Consider the following 14,206-nt stretch of genomic DNA (forward strand, 5'->3'; position numbering starts at 1 on the left):
ATATATTGAATGTCTGTCCCCCCTCTCTGTATGGTTGTAGCTAGGCAACCAGAATGCACCTACACTCCGTCTCTGGAGCTGGCTGCCTTAAAGATATACTGATCGTTTACAGTCTTAAAGGCGCACCGCAATATTTCCCAAGGGATATAAACAGGATCGTGACAATTGCCATAGAGGCAGTGCAGTGAAGATTCATGAGACTTGTTCCTGGGATGGTGGGACTGTTCTGTTCAGAGAGATTGGGGAAAATGGGCCTGTATTCTCTAGAGTTTCAAAGAATGAGAGGTGATCTCATTGAAACCTAGAAAATACTTTTGGGATAGACAGGGTAGATGCAGCTAAGATGTTTCCCCTGGTTGGGGAGTCGAGAACCAGGGACACAATTTCAAAATAAGGCGGAAGCCACTGAGAACCGAGATGAGGTGAAATCTCTTTACCTTGAGGGTTGTGAATCTTTGGAATTCTCTACCCCAGAGGGCTGTGGAAGCTCAGTCATTGATTATGTTTAAAGCAGAGATTGACAGATTTCTAAATACCAATGATATAAGGGGATGTGAGGAAGTGTGGGAAAAAGGCATTGAAGTGGATGATCAGCCATGATCGTATTGAATGGCATAGCAGGCTCGATGGGCTGAATGGCCTATTCCTGTTCCTGTGTTCCTATGTTCACACTTCCCTGTGTTAAATTTCATCTGCTATGTGTCTGTCCATTTCACCAATCTGTCTCTGTCCTTCTGAAGTCTGTTACTATCCTTCTCATCGTTTACTACATTTCCTTGTTACATGTCATCTGCAAACTTTGAAATGATTCAAATTGTTGGCAAATTTTGAGCTGCTGCTTCTAATCCTGTCCCTGGAAAACTATTTGTAGACTGACTGCTTATTTTTATTTCTCACAAGTTGAGTGCAGTGACAACGTGTTCACTGAAAAGTCAGGAGTCATCAACAGTCCGGACTATCCCAACTCGTACCCTAAGAGCTCAGACTGTCTGTACCGCATCGAACTTGAGGAAGGGTTTTCCATCTCTTTGGAGTTTGCCGACATCTTCGATTTAGAGGATCATCCGGATGTCCCCTGTCCGTATGACTATCTGAAGGTGAGCAATGAACTCAATGCTGTGCACATGTCACGTGTGCAAAAGACTTGATGTGTGATCTGAAACAGGCTCTTGGGTTCAAACGAGTCTGGTTCCTTTGACATATTAATGCAGCTAGCAGCATAAACAATCCTGACTGTTTTGTACCACAGGCCAGTTCATTTATGAATCCCCATCACTACTTGATAAATTATATTTCCCTCATTCTGTCATTGCAAATTGTCAGCTGGGAACAGCAAGAGAAATGTGCTTCTCTTTCTCTGTTTTCTTGTTCTCTCTCTTTTCTCATTCTCTTTTCTCTCTCTCTCATAGAATAGACTCAGAGAACAGAAGGAGACCATTCGATCCATCACGTCCAAGCTGGCTCTCTACAAGAGAACTTGCGGCCACTCTTTTCTGAGGGAGTGCTGCACTGTCAAAGGGTCAGTACTGAGGGAGTGCTGCACTGTCGGAGGGTCAGTACTCCCTTTCAAGAGTGCAGCACTCCCTCGGAAAGAGTAGCTACTAGTGCTTTTGCAGAGAGCCAGCATGGAGGCGACGGATCGAATGGGCTCCTGTGTTGTAACCGTTTGCTGTTTCTACTCCATGAGAGGGGTAGGGGAGGGTTTTGTGAAAGGGAAATCATGTTTGACTAATTTAATAGAATTCTGTGAGGAAGTAACAAGCAGCGTGGATGAACAGAAACCTGTAGATGTGGTGTACTTCAATTTCTAAAAGGCATTGATAAGGTGTCACATTAAAGGTTACTACACAAAATAAGAGTTTGTGATGTAGCGGGTAATGTATTAACATGGATAGAGAATTGGTTAGCTGATAGGAAGCAGAGAGTAGGCATAAATGGGTCATTTTCTGGTTGGCAAGTTGTATCTAGTACAGTGCCACAGTGCTGGGGCCTCATCTATTTACAATTTTTATCAATGACTTGGATGAAGGAACTGAATGTATGGTTGATAAATTTGCTGATGACACAAAGATAGGTAGGAAAGCAAGCTGTCAAGAGGACATATAGAGGCTACAAAGGGATTGAGACAGGTTAAGTGCCTGGGCAAAAATTTGGCAGATGGAGTATAATGTGGGAAAATGTGAACTTGTCCACTTTGACAGAAAGATTAGAAAAGCAGTATATTATTTGAATGGAGAGAGACTGCAGAACTCTATGGTACAGAGGGATCTGGGTGTCCTGGTACATGAATCACAAAAGTTAGTATGCAGGTACAGGAAGTGATTCGGAAAGCAAATGGAATTTTGGAATAAAACAAAAAGTGCTGGAAATACTCAGCAGGTCTGGCAGCATCTGTGGAGAGAGAAGCAGAGTTAACGTTTCAGGTCAGTGACCCTTCATCAGAACTGACAAAGGTTAGAAAAGAATTAGGTTTTAAGCAAGTGAAGGGGCAGGGGTGGGGGAGAGAACAAAGGGGAAGGAGTTTGATGGGACAGGAGAGATTAAATTAACAAAGCTGTCCTGGGACAAAGGCAAAGCATGTGTTAATGCTTGTGGTGAAAGACGAAACATTAGTACAAAGAGACTGTTAGCAGAATAATGAGCAGCTCTGACTACATGTAAAGCAGGCAAATGGTTAAAAAATAAAATATTTTTAAAAGGCCAGTCATGCTGTGAAGTTATTGAACTCAATGTTCAGTCTGCAAGGCTGGAGAGTGCCTAATAGAAAGATCAGGTGCTGCTCCTCGAGCTTGCGTTGATGTTCACTGGAACACTGGAGCAGGCTAAAGACAGAAATGTGGGCGTGAGAGCAGGGGGGAGCATTGAAATGGGAAGCAACCGCAAGCTTGGGGTCACGCTTTCGGACTGAGCAGAGGTGTTCGGTCTCCCGAATATAGAGGAGACCACATTGTGAGCAGCGAATACCGTATACTAAATTGAAAGAAGTACAAGTAAATCACTGCTTCACCTGGAAGGAGTGTTTGGGACCTGGGATTGAATGGAATGCTGACATTTATTGCAAAGAAAATCGAACATAAAAGTAGTGAAGTGTACAGCTGTACAGGACCTTAGTGAGACCACATCTGGAGTACTGTGTACAGTATTGGTCTCCTTATTAAAGAAAAGATAAAATTACATGAGAAGAAGTTCAGAGAAGGTTTACTTGACTGATTTTTGGGATGAAAGGGTTATTTTATGAGGAACGGTTGAGCAGGTTGGGCCTGTACTGATTGGAGTTTTCAAGAATGAGAGGTGATCTTATTGGAACATAGAAGATCCAGAGGGGATTTGACAGGGTGGATGTTGAGAGAATGTGTCTGCTTGTGGGGGAGTCTAGAACTAGCAGACACAATTTAAAAATTAGGTGTCTCCCATTTAAGACGGAGATGAGGAGAAATTTCTTCTCTCAGAGGGTCGTTAGTCTGTGGAATTCCCTTTCCCAGTGAGCAGTGGAAGTTTGGCGAATGAATATATTGAAGGCTGAGTAAGGCACATTTATGATCGACAAAGGAGTCAAGGATTATGGGGGGCAGGCAGGAAAGTGAAGTTGAGACCACAATCAGATCAGCCATGATCTTATAGAATGGTAGAGAAGGCTCAAGGGGACGAAAGGCCTACTCCTCCTAATTCTTATGTTCTTGTGTTCCCTGTACTGACCCTCCGACAGTGCAGCACTCACTCAGTACTGACCCTCCGACAGTGCAGCACTCACTCAGTACTGAAACTCCGACAGTGCAGCACTCCCTCAGTACCGACCCTCCAACAGTGCAGCACTCCCTCAGTACTGACCCTCCGACAGTGCAGCACTCCCTCAGTACCGACCCTCCAACAGTGCAGCACTCACTCAGTACTGACCCTCCGACAGTGCAGCACTCCCTCAGTACTGACCCTCCGACAGTGCAGCACTCCCTCAGTACTGACCCTCCGACAGTGCAGCACTCCCTCAGTACTGACCCTCCGACAGTGCAGCACTCCCTCAGTACTGACCCTCCGACAGTGCAGCACTCCCTCAGTACCGACCCTCCAACAGTGCAGCACTCCCTCAGTACCGACCCTCCAACAGTGCAGCACTCACTCAGTACCAACCCTCCGACAGTGCAGCACTCCCTCAGTACTGACCCTCCGATAGTGCAGCACTCCCTCAGTACCGACCCTCAAACAGTGCAGCACTCCCTCAGTACCGACCCTCCAACAGTGCAGCACTCACTCAGTACTGACCCTCCGACAGTGCAGCACTCCCTCAGTACTGACCCTCCGATAGTGCAGCACTCCCTCAGTACCGACCCTCCAACAGTGCAGCACTCACTCAGTACTGACCCTCCGACAGTGCAGCACTCCCTCAGTACTGACCCTCCGACAGTGCAGCACTCACTCAGTCCTGACCCTCCGACAGTGCAGCACTCCCTCAGTACCGACCCTCCAACAGTGCAGCACTCACTCAGTACTGACCCTCCGACAGTGCAGCACTCCCTCAGTACTGACCCTCCGATAGTGCAGCACTCACTCAGTACTGACCCTCCGACAGTGCAGCACTCCCTCAGTACTGACCCTCCGACAGTGCAGCACTCACTCAGTCCTGACCCTCCGACAGTGCAGCACTCCCTCAGTACCGACCCTCCAACAGTGCAGCACTCACTCAGTACTGACCCTCCGACAGTGCAGCACTCCCTCAGTACTGACCCTCCGATAGTGCAGCACTCACTCAGTACTGACCCTCCGACAGTGCAGCACTCCCTCACTACTGACCCTCCAACAGTGCTGCACTCCCTCAGTACCGACCCTCCAACAGTGCAGCACTCACTCAGTACTGACCCTCCGACAGTGCAGCACTCACTCAGTACTGACCCTCCGACAGTGCAGCACTCCCTCAGTACCGACCCTCCAACAGTGCAGCACTCACTCAGTACTGACCCTCCAACTGTGCTGCACTCCCTCAGTACCGACACTCCAACAGTGCAGCACTCACTCAGTATTGACCCTCCAACTGTGCAGCACTCCCTCAGTACCGACCCTCCAACAGTGCAGCACTCCCTCAGTACCGACCCTCCAACAGTGCAGCACTCACTCAGTCCTGACCCTCCGACAGTGCAGCACTCCCTCAGTACCGACCCTCCGACAGTGCAGCACTCCCTCAGTACTGACCCTCCGACAGTGCAGCACTCCCTCAGTACCGACCCTCCAACAGTGCAGCACTCACTCAGTACCGACCCTCCGACAGTGCAGCACTCACTCAGTCCTGACCCTCCGACAGTGCAGCACTCACTCAGTACTGACCCTCCGACAGTGCAGCACTCACTCAGTACTGATCCTCCGACAGTGCAGCACTCCCTCAGTACTGACCCTCTGACAGTGCAGCACTCCCTCAGTACCGACCCTCCAACAGTGCAACCCTCCCTCAGTACCGACCCTCCAACAGTGCAGCACTCCCTCAGTACTGACCCTCTGACAGTGCAGCAGTCCCTCAGTATTGACCCTCCAACTGTGCAGCACTCCCTCACTACTGACCCTCCGACAGTGCAGCACTCCCTCACTACTGACCCTCCGACAGTGCAGCACTCCCTCAGTATTGACCCTCCAACTGTGCAGCACTCCCTCAGTACTGACCCTCCAACTGTGCAGCACTCCCTCAGTACTGACCCTCCGACAGTGCAGCACTCCCTCAGTACTGACCCTCCGACAGTGCAGCACTCACTCAGTACTGACCCTCCGACAGTGCAGCACTCACTCAGTACTGACCCTCCGACAGTGCAGCACTATCTCAGTACCGACCCTCCGACAGTGCAGCACTCCCTCAGTGCTGACCCTCCGACAGTTCAGCACTCCCTCAGTACTGACCCTCCGACAGTGCAGCACTCCCTCAGTACTGACCCTCTTACAGTGCAGCACTCTCTCAGTACTGACCCTCCAACTGTGCAGCACTCCCTCAGTACTGGCCCTCCGACAGTGCAGCACTCCCTCAGTACTGACCCTCCGACAGTGCAGCACTCCCTCCGTAATGACCCTCCGACTGTGCAGCACTCCCTCAGTACTGACCCTCCGACAGTGCAGCACTCCCTCAGTACTGACCCTCCGACAGTGCAGCACTCCCTCAGTACTGACCCTCCGACAGTGCAGCACTCCCTCAGTACTGACCCTCCGACTGTGCAGCACTCCCTCAGTACAGACCCTCTTGCAGTGCAGCACTCCCTCGGTACTGACCCTCCAACTGTGCAGCACTCCCTCAGTATTGACCCTCCAACTGTGCAGCGCTCCCTCAGTACTGACCCTCCGACAGTGCAGCGCTCTCTGAGTACCTACCCTCCAACTGTGCAGCACTCCCTCAGTACTGACCCCCCAACTGTGCAGCGCTCCCTCACTACTGACCCTCCGACAGTGCAGCACTCCCTCAGGTTTGACCCTCCGACTGTGCAGCACTCCCTCAGTACTGACCCTCCGACAGTGCAGCACTCCCTCAGGTTTGACCCTCCGACTGTGCAGCACTCCCTCAGTACTGACCCTCCGACAGTGCAGCACTCCCTCAGTATTGACCTCCCAACTGTGCAGCACGCCCTCAGTACTGACCCTCCGACAGTGCAGCACTCCCTCAGTATTGACCCTCCGACAGTGCAGCACTCCCTCAGGTTTGACCCTCCGACTGTGCAGCACTCCCTCAGTACTGACCCTCCGACATTGCAGCACTCCCTCAGTATTGACCCCCCAACTGTGCAGCACTCCCTCAGTACTGACCCTCCGACTGTGCAGCACTCCCTCAGTACTGACCCTCCGACTGTGCAGCACTCCCTCAGTGCTGACCCTCCGACAGTGCAGAACTCCCTCAGTACTGACCCTCCAACTGTGCAGCACTCACTCAGTATTGACCCTCCGACAGTGCAGCACTCCCTCAGTACTGACCCTCCGACTGTGCAGCACTCCCTCAGTACAGACCCTCTTGCAGTGCAGCACTCCCTCGGTACTGACCCTCCAACTGTGCAGCACTCCCTCAGTATTGACCCTCCAACTGTGCAGCGCTCCCTCAGTACTGACCCTCCGACAGTGCAGCGCTCTCTCAGTACCTACCCTCCAACTGTGCAGCACTCCCTCAGTACTGACCCCCCAACTGTGCAGCGCTCCCTCACTACTGACCCTCCGACAGTGCAGCACTCCCTCAGGTTTGACCCTCCGACAGTGCAGCCCTCACTCAGTACTGACCCTCCGACAGTGCAGCACTCCCTCAGTACTGACCCTCCGACAGTGCAGCACTCACTCAGTACCGACCCTCCGACAGTGCAGCACTCCCTCAGTACTGACCCTCTGACAGTGCAGCACTCCCTCAGTACTGACCCTCCGACAGTGCAGCACTCCCTCAGGTTTGACCCTCCGACTGTGCAGCACCCCCTCAGTACTGACCCTCCGACAGTGCAGCACTCACTCAGTACTGACCCTCCGACAGTGCAGCACTCACTCAGTACCGACCCTCCGACAGTGCAGCACTCCCTCAGTACCGACCCTCCGACAGTGCAGCACTCACTCAGTACCGACCCTCCGACAGTGCAGCACTCACTCAGTACTGACCCTCCAACAGTGCAAAACTCCCTCAGTACTGACCCTCCGACAGTGCAGCACTCCCTCAGTAATGACCCTCCAACTGTGCGACGCTCCCTCAGTACTGACTCTACGACAGTGCAGCCCTCCCTCAGTACTGACCCTCCGACAGTGCAGCAGTCCCTCAGTATTGACCCTCCAACTGTGCAGCACTCCCTCAGTACTGACCCTCCGACAGTGCAGCACTCCCTCAGTACTGACCCTCCGACAGTGCAGCACTCCCTCACTACTGACCCTCCGACAGTGCAGCACTCCCTCAGTATTGACCCTCCAACTGTGCAGCACTCCCTCAGTACTGACCCTCTTACAGTGCAGCACTCCCTCAATACTGACCCTCCGACAGTGCAGCACTCCCTCAATACTGACCCTCCGACAGTGCAGCAATCCCTCAGTACTGACCCTCCGACAGTGCAGCACTCTCTCACTACTGACCCTCCGACAGTGCACCACTCCCTCACTACTGACCCTCCGACAGTGCAGCACTCCCTCAGTATTGACCCTCCAACTGTGCAGCACTCCCTCAGGTTTGACCCTCCGACTGTGCAGCACCCCCTCAGTACTGACCCTCCGACAGTGCAGCACTCACTCAGTACTGACCCTCCGACAGTGCAGCACTATCTCAGTACCGACCCTCCGACAGTGCAGCACTCCCTCAGTGCTGACCCTCCGACAGTTCAGCACTCCCTCAGTACTGACCCTCCGACAGTGCAGCACTCCCTCAGTACTGACCCTCTTACAGTGCAGCACTCCCTCACTACTGACCCTCCGACAGTGCAGCACTCCCTCAATACTGACCCTCCGACAGTGCAGCACTCCCTCAGTACTGACCCTCCGACAGTGCAGCACTCCCTCACTACTGACCCTCCGACAGTGCAGCACTCCCTCACTACTGACCCTCCGACAGTGCAGCACTCCCTCAGTATTGACCCTCCAACTGTGCAGCACTCCCTCAGGTTTGACCCTCCGACTGTGCAGCACCCCCTCAGTACTGACCCTCCGACAGTGCAGCACTCACTCAGTACTGACCCTCCGACAGTGCAGCACTATCTCAGTCCCGACCCTCCGACAGTGCAGCACTCCCTCAGTGCTGACCCTCCGACAGTTCAGCACTCCCTCAGTACTGACCCTCCGACAGTGCAGCACTCCCTCAGTACTGACCCTCTTACAGTGCAGCACTCTCTCAGTACTGACCCTCCAACTGTGCAGCACTCCCTCAGTACTGGCCCTCCGACAGTGCAGCACTCCCTCAGTACTGACCCTCCGACAGAGCAGCACTCCCTCCGTAATGACCCTCCGACTGTGCAGCACACCCTCAGTACTGAACCTCCGACAGTGCAGCACTCCCTCAGTACTGACCCTCCGACAGTGCAGCACTCCCTCAGTACTGACCCTCCGACAGTGCAGCACTCCCTCAGTACTGACCCTCCGACTGTGCAGCACTCCCTCAGTACTGACCCTACGACAGTGCAGCACTCCCTCAGTACTGACCCTACGACAGTGCGGCACTCCCTCAGTACTGACCCTACGACAGTGCAGCACTCCCTCAGTACTGACCCTACGACAGTGCAGCACTCCCTCAGTACTGACCCTACGACAGTGCGGCACTCCCTCAGTACTGACCCTCTTGCAGTGCAGCACTCCCTCGGTACTGACCCTCCAACTGTGCAGCACTCCCTCAGTATTGACCCTCCAACTGTGCAGCGCTCCCTCAGTACTGACCCTCCGACAGTGCAGCGCTCTCTCAGTACCTACCCTCAGTACCTACCCTCCAACTGTGCAGCACTCCCTCAGTACTGACCCCCCAACTGTGCAGCGCTCCCTCACTACTGACCCTCCGACAGTGCAGCACTCCCTCAGGTTTGACCCTCCGACTGTGCAGCACTCCCTCAGTACTGACCCTCCGACAGTGCAGCACTCCCTCAGGTTTGACCCTCCGACTGTGCAGCACTCCCTCAGTACTGACCCTCCGACAGTGCAGCACTCCCTCAGTATTGACCCCCCAACTGTGCAGCACGCCCTCAGTACTGACCCTCCGACAGTGCAGCACTCCCTCAGTACTGACCCTCCGACTGTGCAGCACTCCCTCAGTATTGACCCCCCAACTGTGCCGCACGCCCTCAGTACTGACCCTCCGACAGTGCAGCACTCCCTCAGTATTGACCCTCCGACAGTGCAGCACTCCCTCAGTATTGACCCCCCAACTGTGCAGCACGCCCTCAGTACTGACCCTCCGACAGTGCAGTACTCCCTCAGTACTGACCCTCCGACTGTGCAGCACTCCCTCAGTACTGACCCTCCGACTGTGCAGCACTCCCTCAGTGCTGACCCTCCGACAGTGCAGAACTCCCTCAGTACTGACCCTCCAACTGTGCAGCACTCACTCAGTATTGACCCTCCGACAGTGCAGCACTCCCTCAGTATTGACCCTCCGACAGTGCAGCACTCCCTCAGTATTGCCCCTCCGACTGTGCAACCCTCCCTCAGTACTGACCCTCCAACTGTGCAGCGCTCCCTCAGTACTGACTCCACGACAGTGCAGCCCTCCCTCAGTATTGACCCTCCGACAGTGCAGCAGTCCCTCAGTATTGACCCTCTAACTGTGCCGCACGCCCTCAGTACTGACCCTCCGACAGTGCAGCACTCCCTCAGTATTGACCCTCCGACAGTGCAGCACTCCCTCAGTATTGACCCCCCAACTGTGCAGCACGCCCTCAGTACTGACCCTCCGACAGTGCAGTACTCCCTCAGTACTGACCCTCCGACTGTGCAGCACTCCCTCAGTACTGACCCTCCGACTGTGCAGCACTCCCTCAGTGCTGACCCTCCGACAGTGCAGAACTCCCTCAGTACTGACCCTCCAACTGTGCAGCGCTCCCTCAGTACTGACTCCACGACAGTGCAGCCCTCCCTCAGTATTGACCCTCCGACAGTGCAGCAGTCCCTCAGTATTGACCCTCTAACTGTGCAGCACTCCCTCAGTACTGTCATTCCGACAGTGCAGCACTCCCTCAGGACTGACCCTCTCACAGTGCAGCACTACCTCAGTGCTGACCCTCCGACAGTGCAACACTCCCTCAGTACTGACCCTCCAACTGTGCAGCACTCCCTCAGTACTGACCCTCTGACAGTTCAGCACTCCCTCAGTACTGACCCTCCGACAGTGCAGCACTCCCTCAGTACTGACCCTCTTCCAGTGCTGCACTCCCTCAGTACTGACCCTCCAATCGTGCAGCACTCCCTCAGTACTGACCCTCCAACTGTGCAGCACTCCCTCAGTACTGACCCTCTTACAGTGCAGCACTCCCTCGGTACTGACCCTCCGACAGTGCAGCACTCCCTCAGTACTGACCCTCCGACAGTGCAGCGCTCTCTGAGTACCTACCCTCCAACTGTGCAGCACTCCCTCAGTACTGACCCCCCAACTGTGCAGCGCTCCCTCACTACTGACCCTCCGACAGTGCAGCACTCCCTCAGGTTTGACCCTCCGACTGTGCAGCACTCCCTCAGTACTGACCCTCCGACAGTGCAGCACTCCCTCAGGTTTGACCCTCCGACTGTGCAGCACTCCCTCAGTACTGACCCTCCGACAGTGCAGCACTCCCTCAGTATTGACCTCCCAACTGTGCAGCACGCCCTCAGTACTGACCCTCCGACAGTGCAGCACTCCCTCAGTATTGACCCTCCGACAGTGCAGCACTCCCTCAGGTTTGACCCTCCGACTGTGCAGCACTCCCTCAGTACTGACCCTCCGACATTGCAGCACTCCCTCAGTATTGACCCCCCAACTGTGCAGCACTCCCTCAGTACTGACCCTCCGACTGTGCAGCACTCCCTCAGTACTGACCCTCCGACTGTGCAGCACTCCCTCAGTGCTGACCCTCCGACAGTGCAGAACTCCCTCAGTACTGACCCTCCAACTGTGCAGCACTCACTCAGTATTGACCCTCCGACAGTGCAGCACTCCCTCAGTACTGACCCTCCGACTGTGCAGCACTCCCTCAGTACAGACCCTCTTGCAGTGCAGCACTCCCTCGGTACTGACCCTCCAACTGTGCAGCACTCCCTCAGTATTGACCCTCCAACTGTGCAGCGCTCCCTCAGTACTGACCCTCCGACAGTGCAGCGCTCTCTCAGTACCTACCCTCCAACTGTGCAGCACTCCCTCAGTACTGACCCCCCAACTGTGCAGCGCTCCCTCACTACTGACCCTCCGACAGTGCAGCACTCCCTCAGGTTTGACCCTCCGACAGTGCAGCCCTCACTCAGTACTGACCCTCCGACAGTGCAGCACTCCCTCAGTACTGACCCTCCGACAGTGCAGCACTCACTCAGTACCGACCCTCCGACAGTGCAGCACTCCCTCAGTACTGACCCTCTGACAGTGCAGCACTCCCTCAGTACTGACCCTCCGACAGTGCAGCACTCCCTCAGGTTTGACCCTCCGACTGTGCAGCACCCCCTCAGTACTGACCCTCCGACAGTGCAGCACTCACTCAGTACTGACCCTCCGACAGTGCAGCACTCACTCAGTACCGACCCTCCGACAGTGCAGCACTCCCTCAGTACTGACCCTCCGACAGTGCAGCACTCACTCAGTACCGACCCTCCGACAGTGCAGCACTCACTCAGTACTGACCCTCCAACAGTGCAAAACTCCCTCAGTACTGACCCTCCGACAGTGCAGCACTCCCTCAGTAATGACCCTCCAACTGTGCGACGCTCCCTCAGTACTGACTCTACGACAGTGCAGCCCTCCCTCAGTACTGACCCTCCGACAGTGCAGCAGTCCCTCAGTATTGACCCTCCAACTGTGCAGCACTCCCTCAGTACTGACCCTCCGACAGTGCAGCACTCCCTCAGTACTGACCCTCCGACAGTGCAGCACTCCCTCACTACTGACCCTCCGACAGTGCAGCACTCCCTCAGTATTGACCCTCCAACTGTGCAGCACTCCCTCAGTACTGACCCTCTTACAGTGCAGCACTCCCTCAATACTGACCCTCCGACAGTGCAGCACTCCCTCAATACTGACCCTCCGACAGTGCAGCAATCCCTCAGTACTGACCCTCCGACAGTGCAGCACTCCCTCACTACTGACCCTCCGACAGTGCACCACTCCCTCACTACTGACCCTCCGACAGTGCAGCACTCCCTCAGTATTGACCCTCCAACTGTGCAGCACTCCCTCAGGTTTGACCCTCCGACTGTGCAGCACCCCCTCAGTACTGACCCTCCGACAGTGCAGCACTCACTCAGTACTGACCCTCCGACAGTGCAGCACTATCTCAGTACCGACCCTCCGACAGTGCAGCACTCCCTCAGTGCTGACCCTCCGACAGTTCAGCACTCCCTCAGTACTGACCCTCCGACAGTGCAGCACTCCCTCAGTACTGACCCTCTTACAGTGCAGCACTCCCTCACTACTGACCCTCCGACAGTGCAGCACTCCCTCAATACTGACCCTCCGACAGTGCAGCACTCCCTCAGTACTGACCCTCCGACAGTGCAGCACTCCCTCACTACTGACCCTCCGACAGTGCAGCACTCCCTCACTACTGACCCTCCGACAGTGCAGCACTCCCTCAGTATTGACCCTCCAACTGTGCAGCACTCCCTCAGGTTTGACCCTCCGACTGTGCAGCACCCCCTCAGTACTGACCCTCCGACAGTGCAGCACTCACTCAGTACTGACCCTCCGACAGTGCAGCACTATCTCAGTCCCGACCCTCCGACAGTGCAGCACTCCCTCAGTGCTGACCCTCCGACAGTTCAGCACTCCCTCAGTACTGACCCTCCGACAGTGCAGCACTCCCTCAGTACTGACCCTCTTACAGTGCAGCACTCTCTCAGTACTGACCCTCCAACTGTGCAGCACTCCCTCAGTACTGGCCCTCCGACAGTGCAGCACTCCCTCAGTACTGACCCTCCGACAGAGCAGCACTCCCTCCGTAATGACCCTCCGACTGTGCAGCACACCCTCAGTACTGAACCTCCGACAGTGCAGCACTCCCTCAGTACTGACCCTCCGACAGTGCAGCACTCCCTCAGTACTGACCCTCCGACAGTGCAGCACTCCCTCAGTACTGACCCTCCGACTGTGCAGCACTCCCTCAGTACTGACCCTACGACAGTGCAGCACTCCCTCAGTACTGACCCTACGACAGTGCGGCACTCCCTCAGTACTGACCCTACGACAGTGCAGCACTCCCTCAGTACTGACCCTACGACAGTGCAGCACTCCCTCAGTACTGACCCTACGACAGTGCGGCACTCCCTCAGTACTGACCCTCTTGCAGTGCAGCACTCCCTCGGTACTGACCCTCCAACTGTGCAGCACTCCCTCAGTATTGACCCTCCAACTGTGCAGCGCTCCCTCAGTACTGACCCTCCGACAGTGCAGCGCTCTCTCAGTACCTACCCTCAGTACCTACCCTCCAACTGTGCAGCACTCCCTCAGTACTGACCCCCCAACTGTGCAGCGCTCCCTCACTACTGACCCTCCGACAGTGCAGCACTCCCTCAGGTTTGACCCTCCGACTGTGCAGCACTCCCTCAGTACTGACCCTCCGACAGTGCAGCACTCCCT

General features: G+C 55.0%; 1 protein-coding gene across 10 annotated transcripts in view; it reads left to right on the top strand.

Moving 5' to 3' along the window:
- Positions 1 to 14,206, top strand: part of masp1 (MBL associated serine protease 1) — a 354,556-nt gene that overhangs the window by 73,579 nt on the left and 266,771 nt on the right. For all 10 annotated transcript variants that reach the window (XR_010976007.1, XR_010976006.1, XM_068042858.1 and 7 more), the window contains exon 5: positions 901 to 1,097. Coding sequence is in view for 8 of the 10 variants with exons in the window: in XM_068042858.1 (XP_067898959.1) it covers positions 901 to 1,097 (197 nt within the window). In the remaining 2 variants the exon portion in view is untranslated. The remainder of the gene's footprint in view (positions 1 to 900; positions 1,098 to 14,206) is intronic.

Source organism: Heterodontus francisci, chromosome 11 (assembly GCF_036365525.1).
Source record: "Heterodontus francisci isolate sHetFra1 chromosome 11, sHetFra1.hap1, whole genome shotgun sequence".
NCBI lineage: Eukaryota > Metazoa > Chordata > Chondrichthyes > Heterodontiformes > Heterodontidae > Heterodontus > Heterodontus francisci.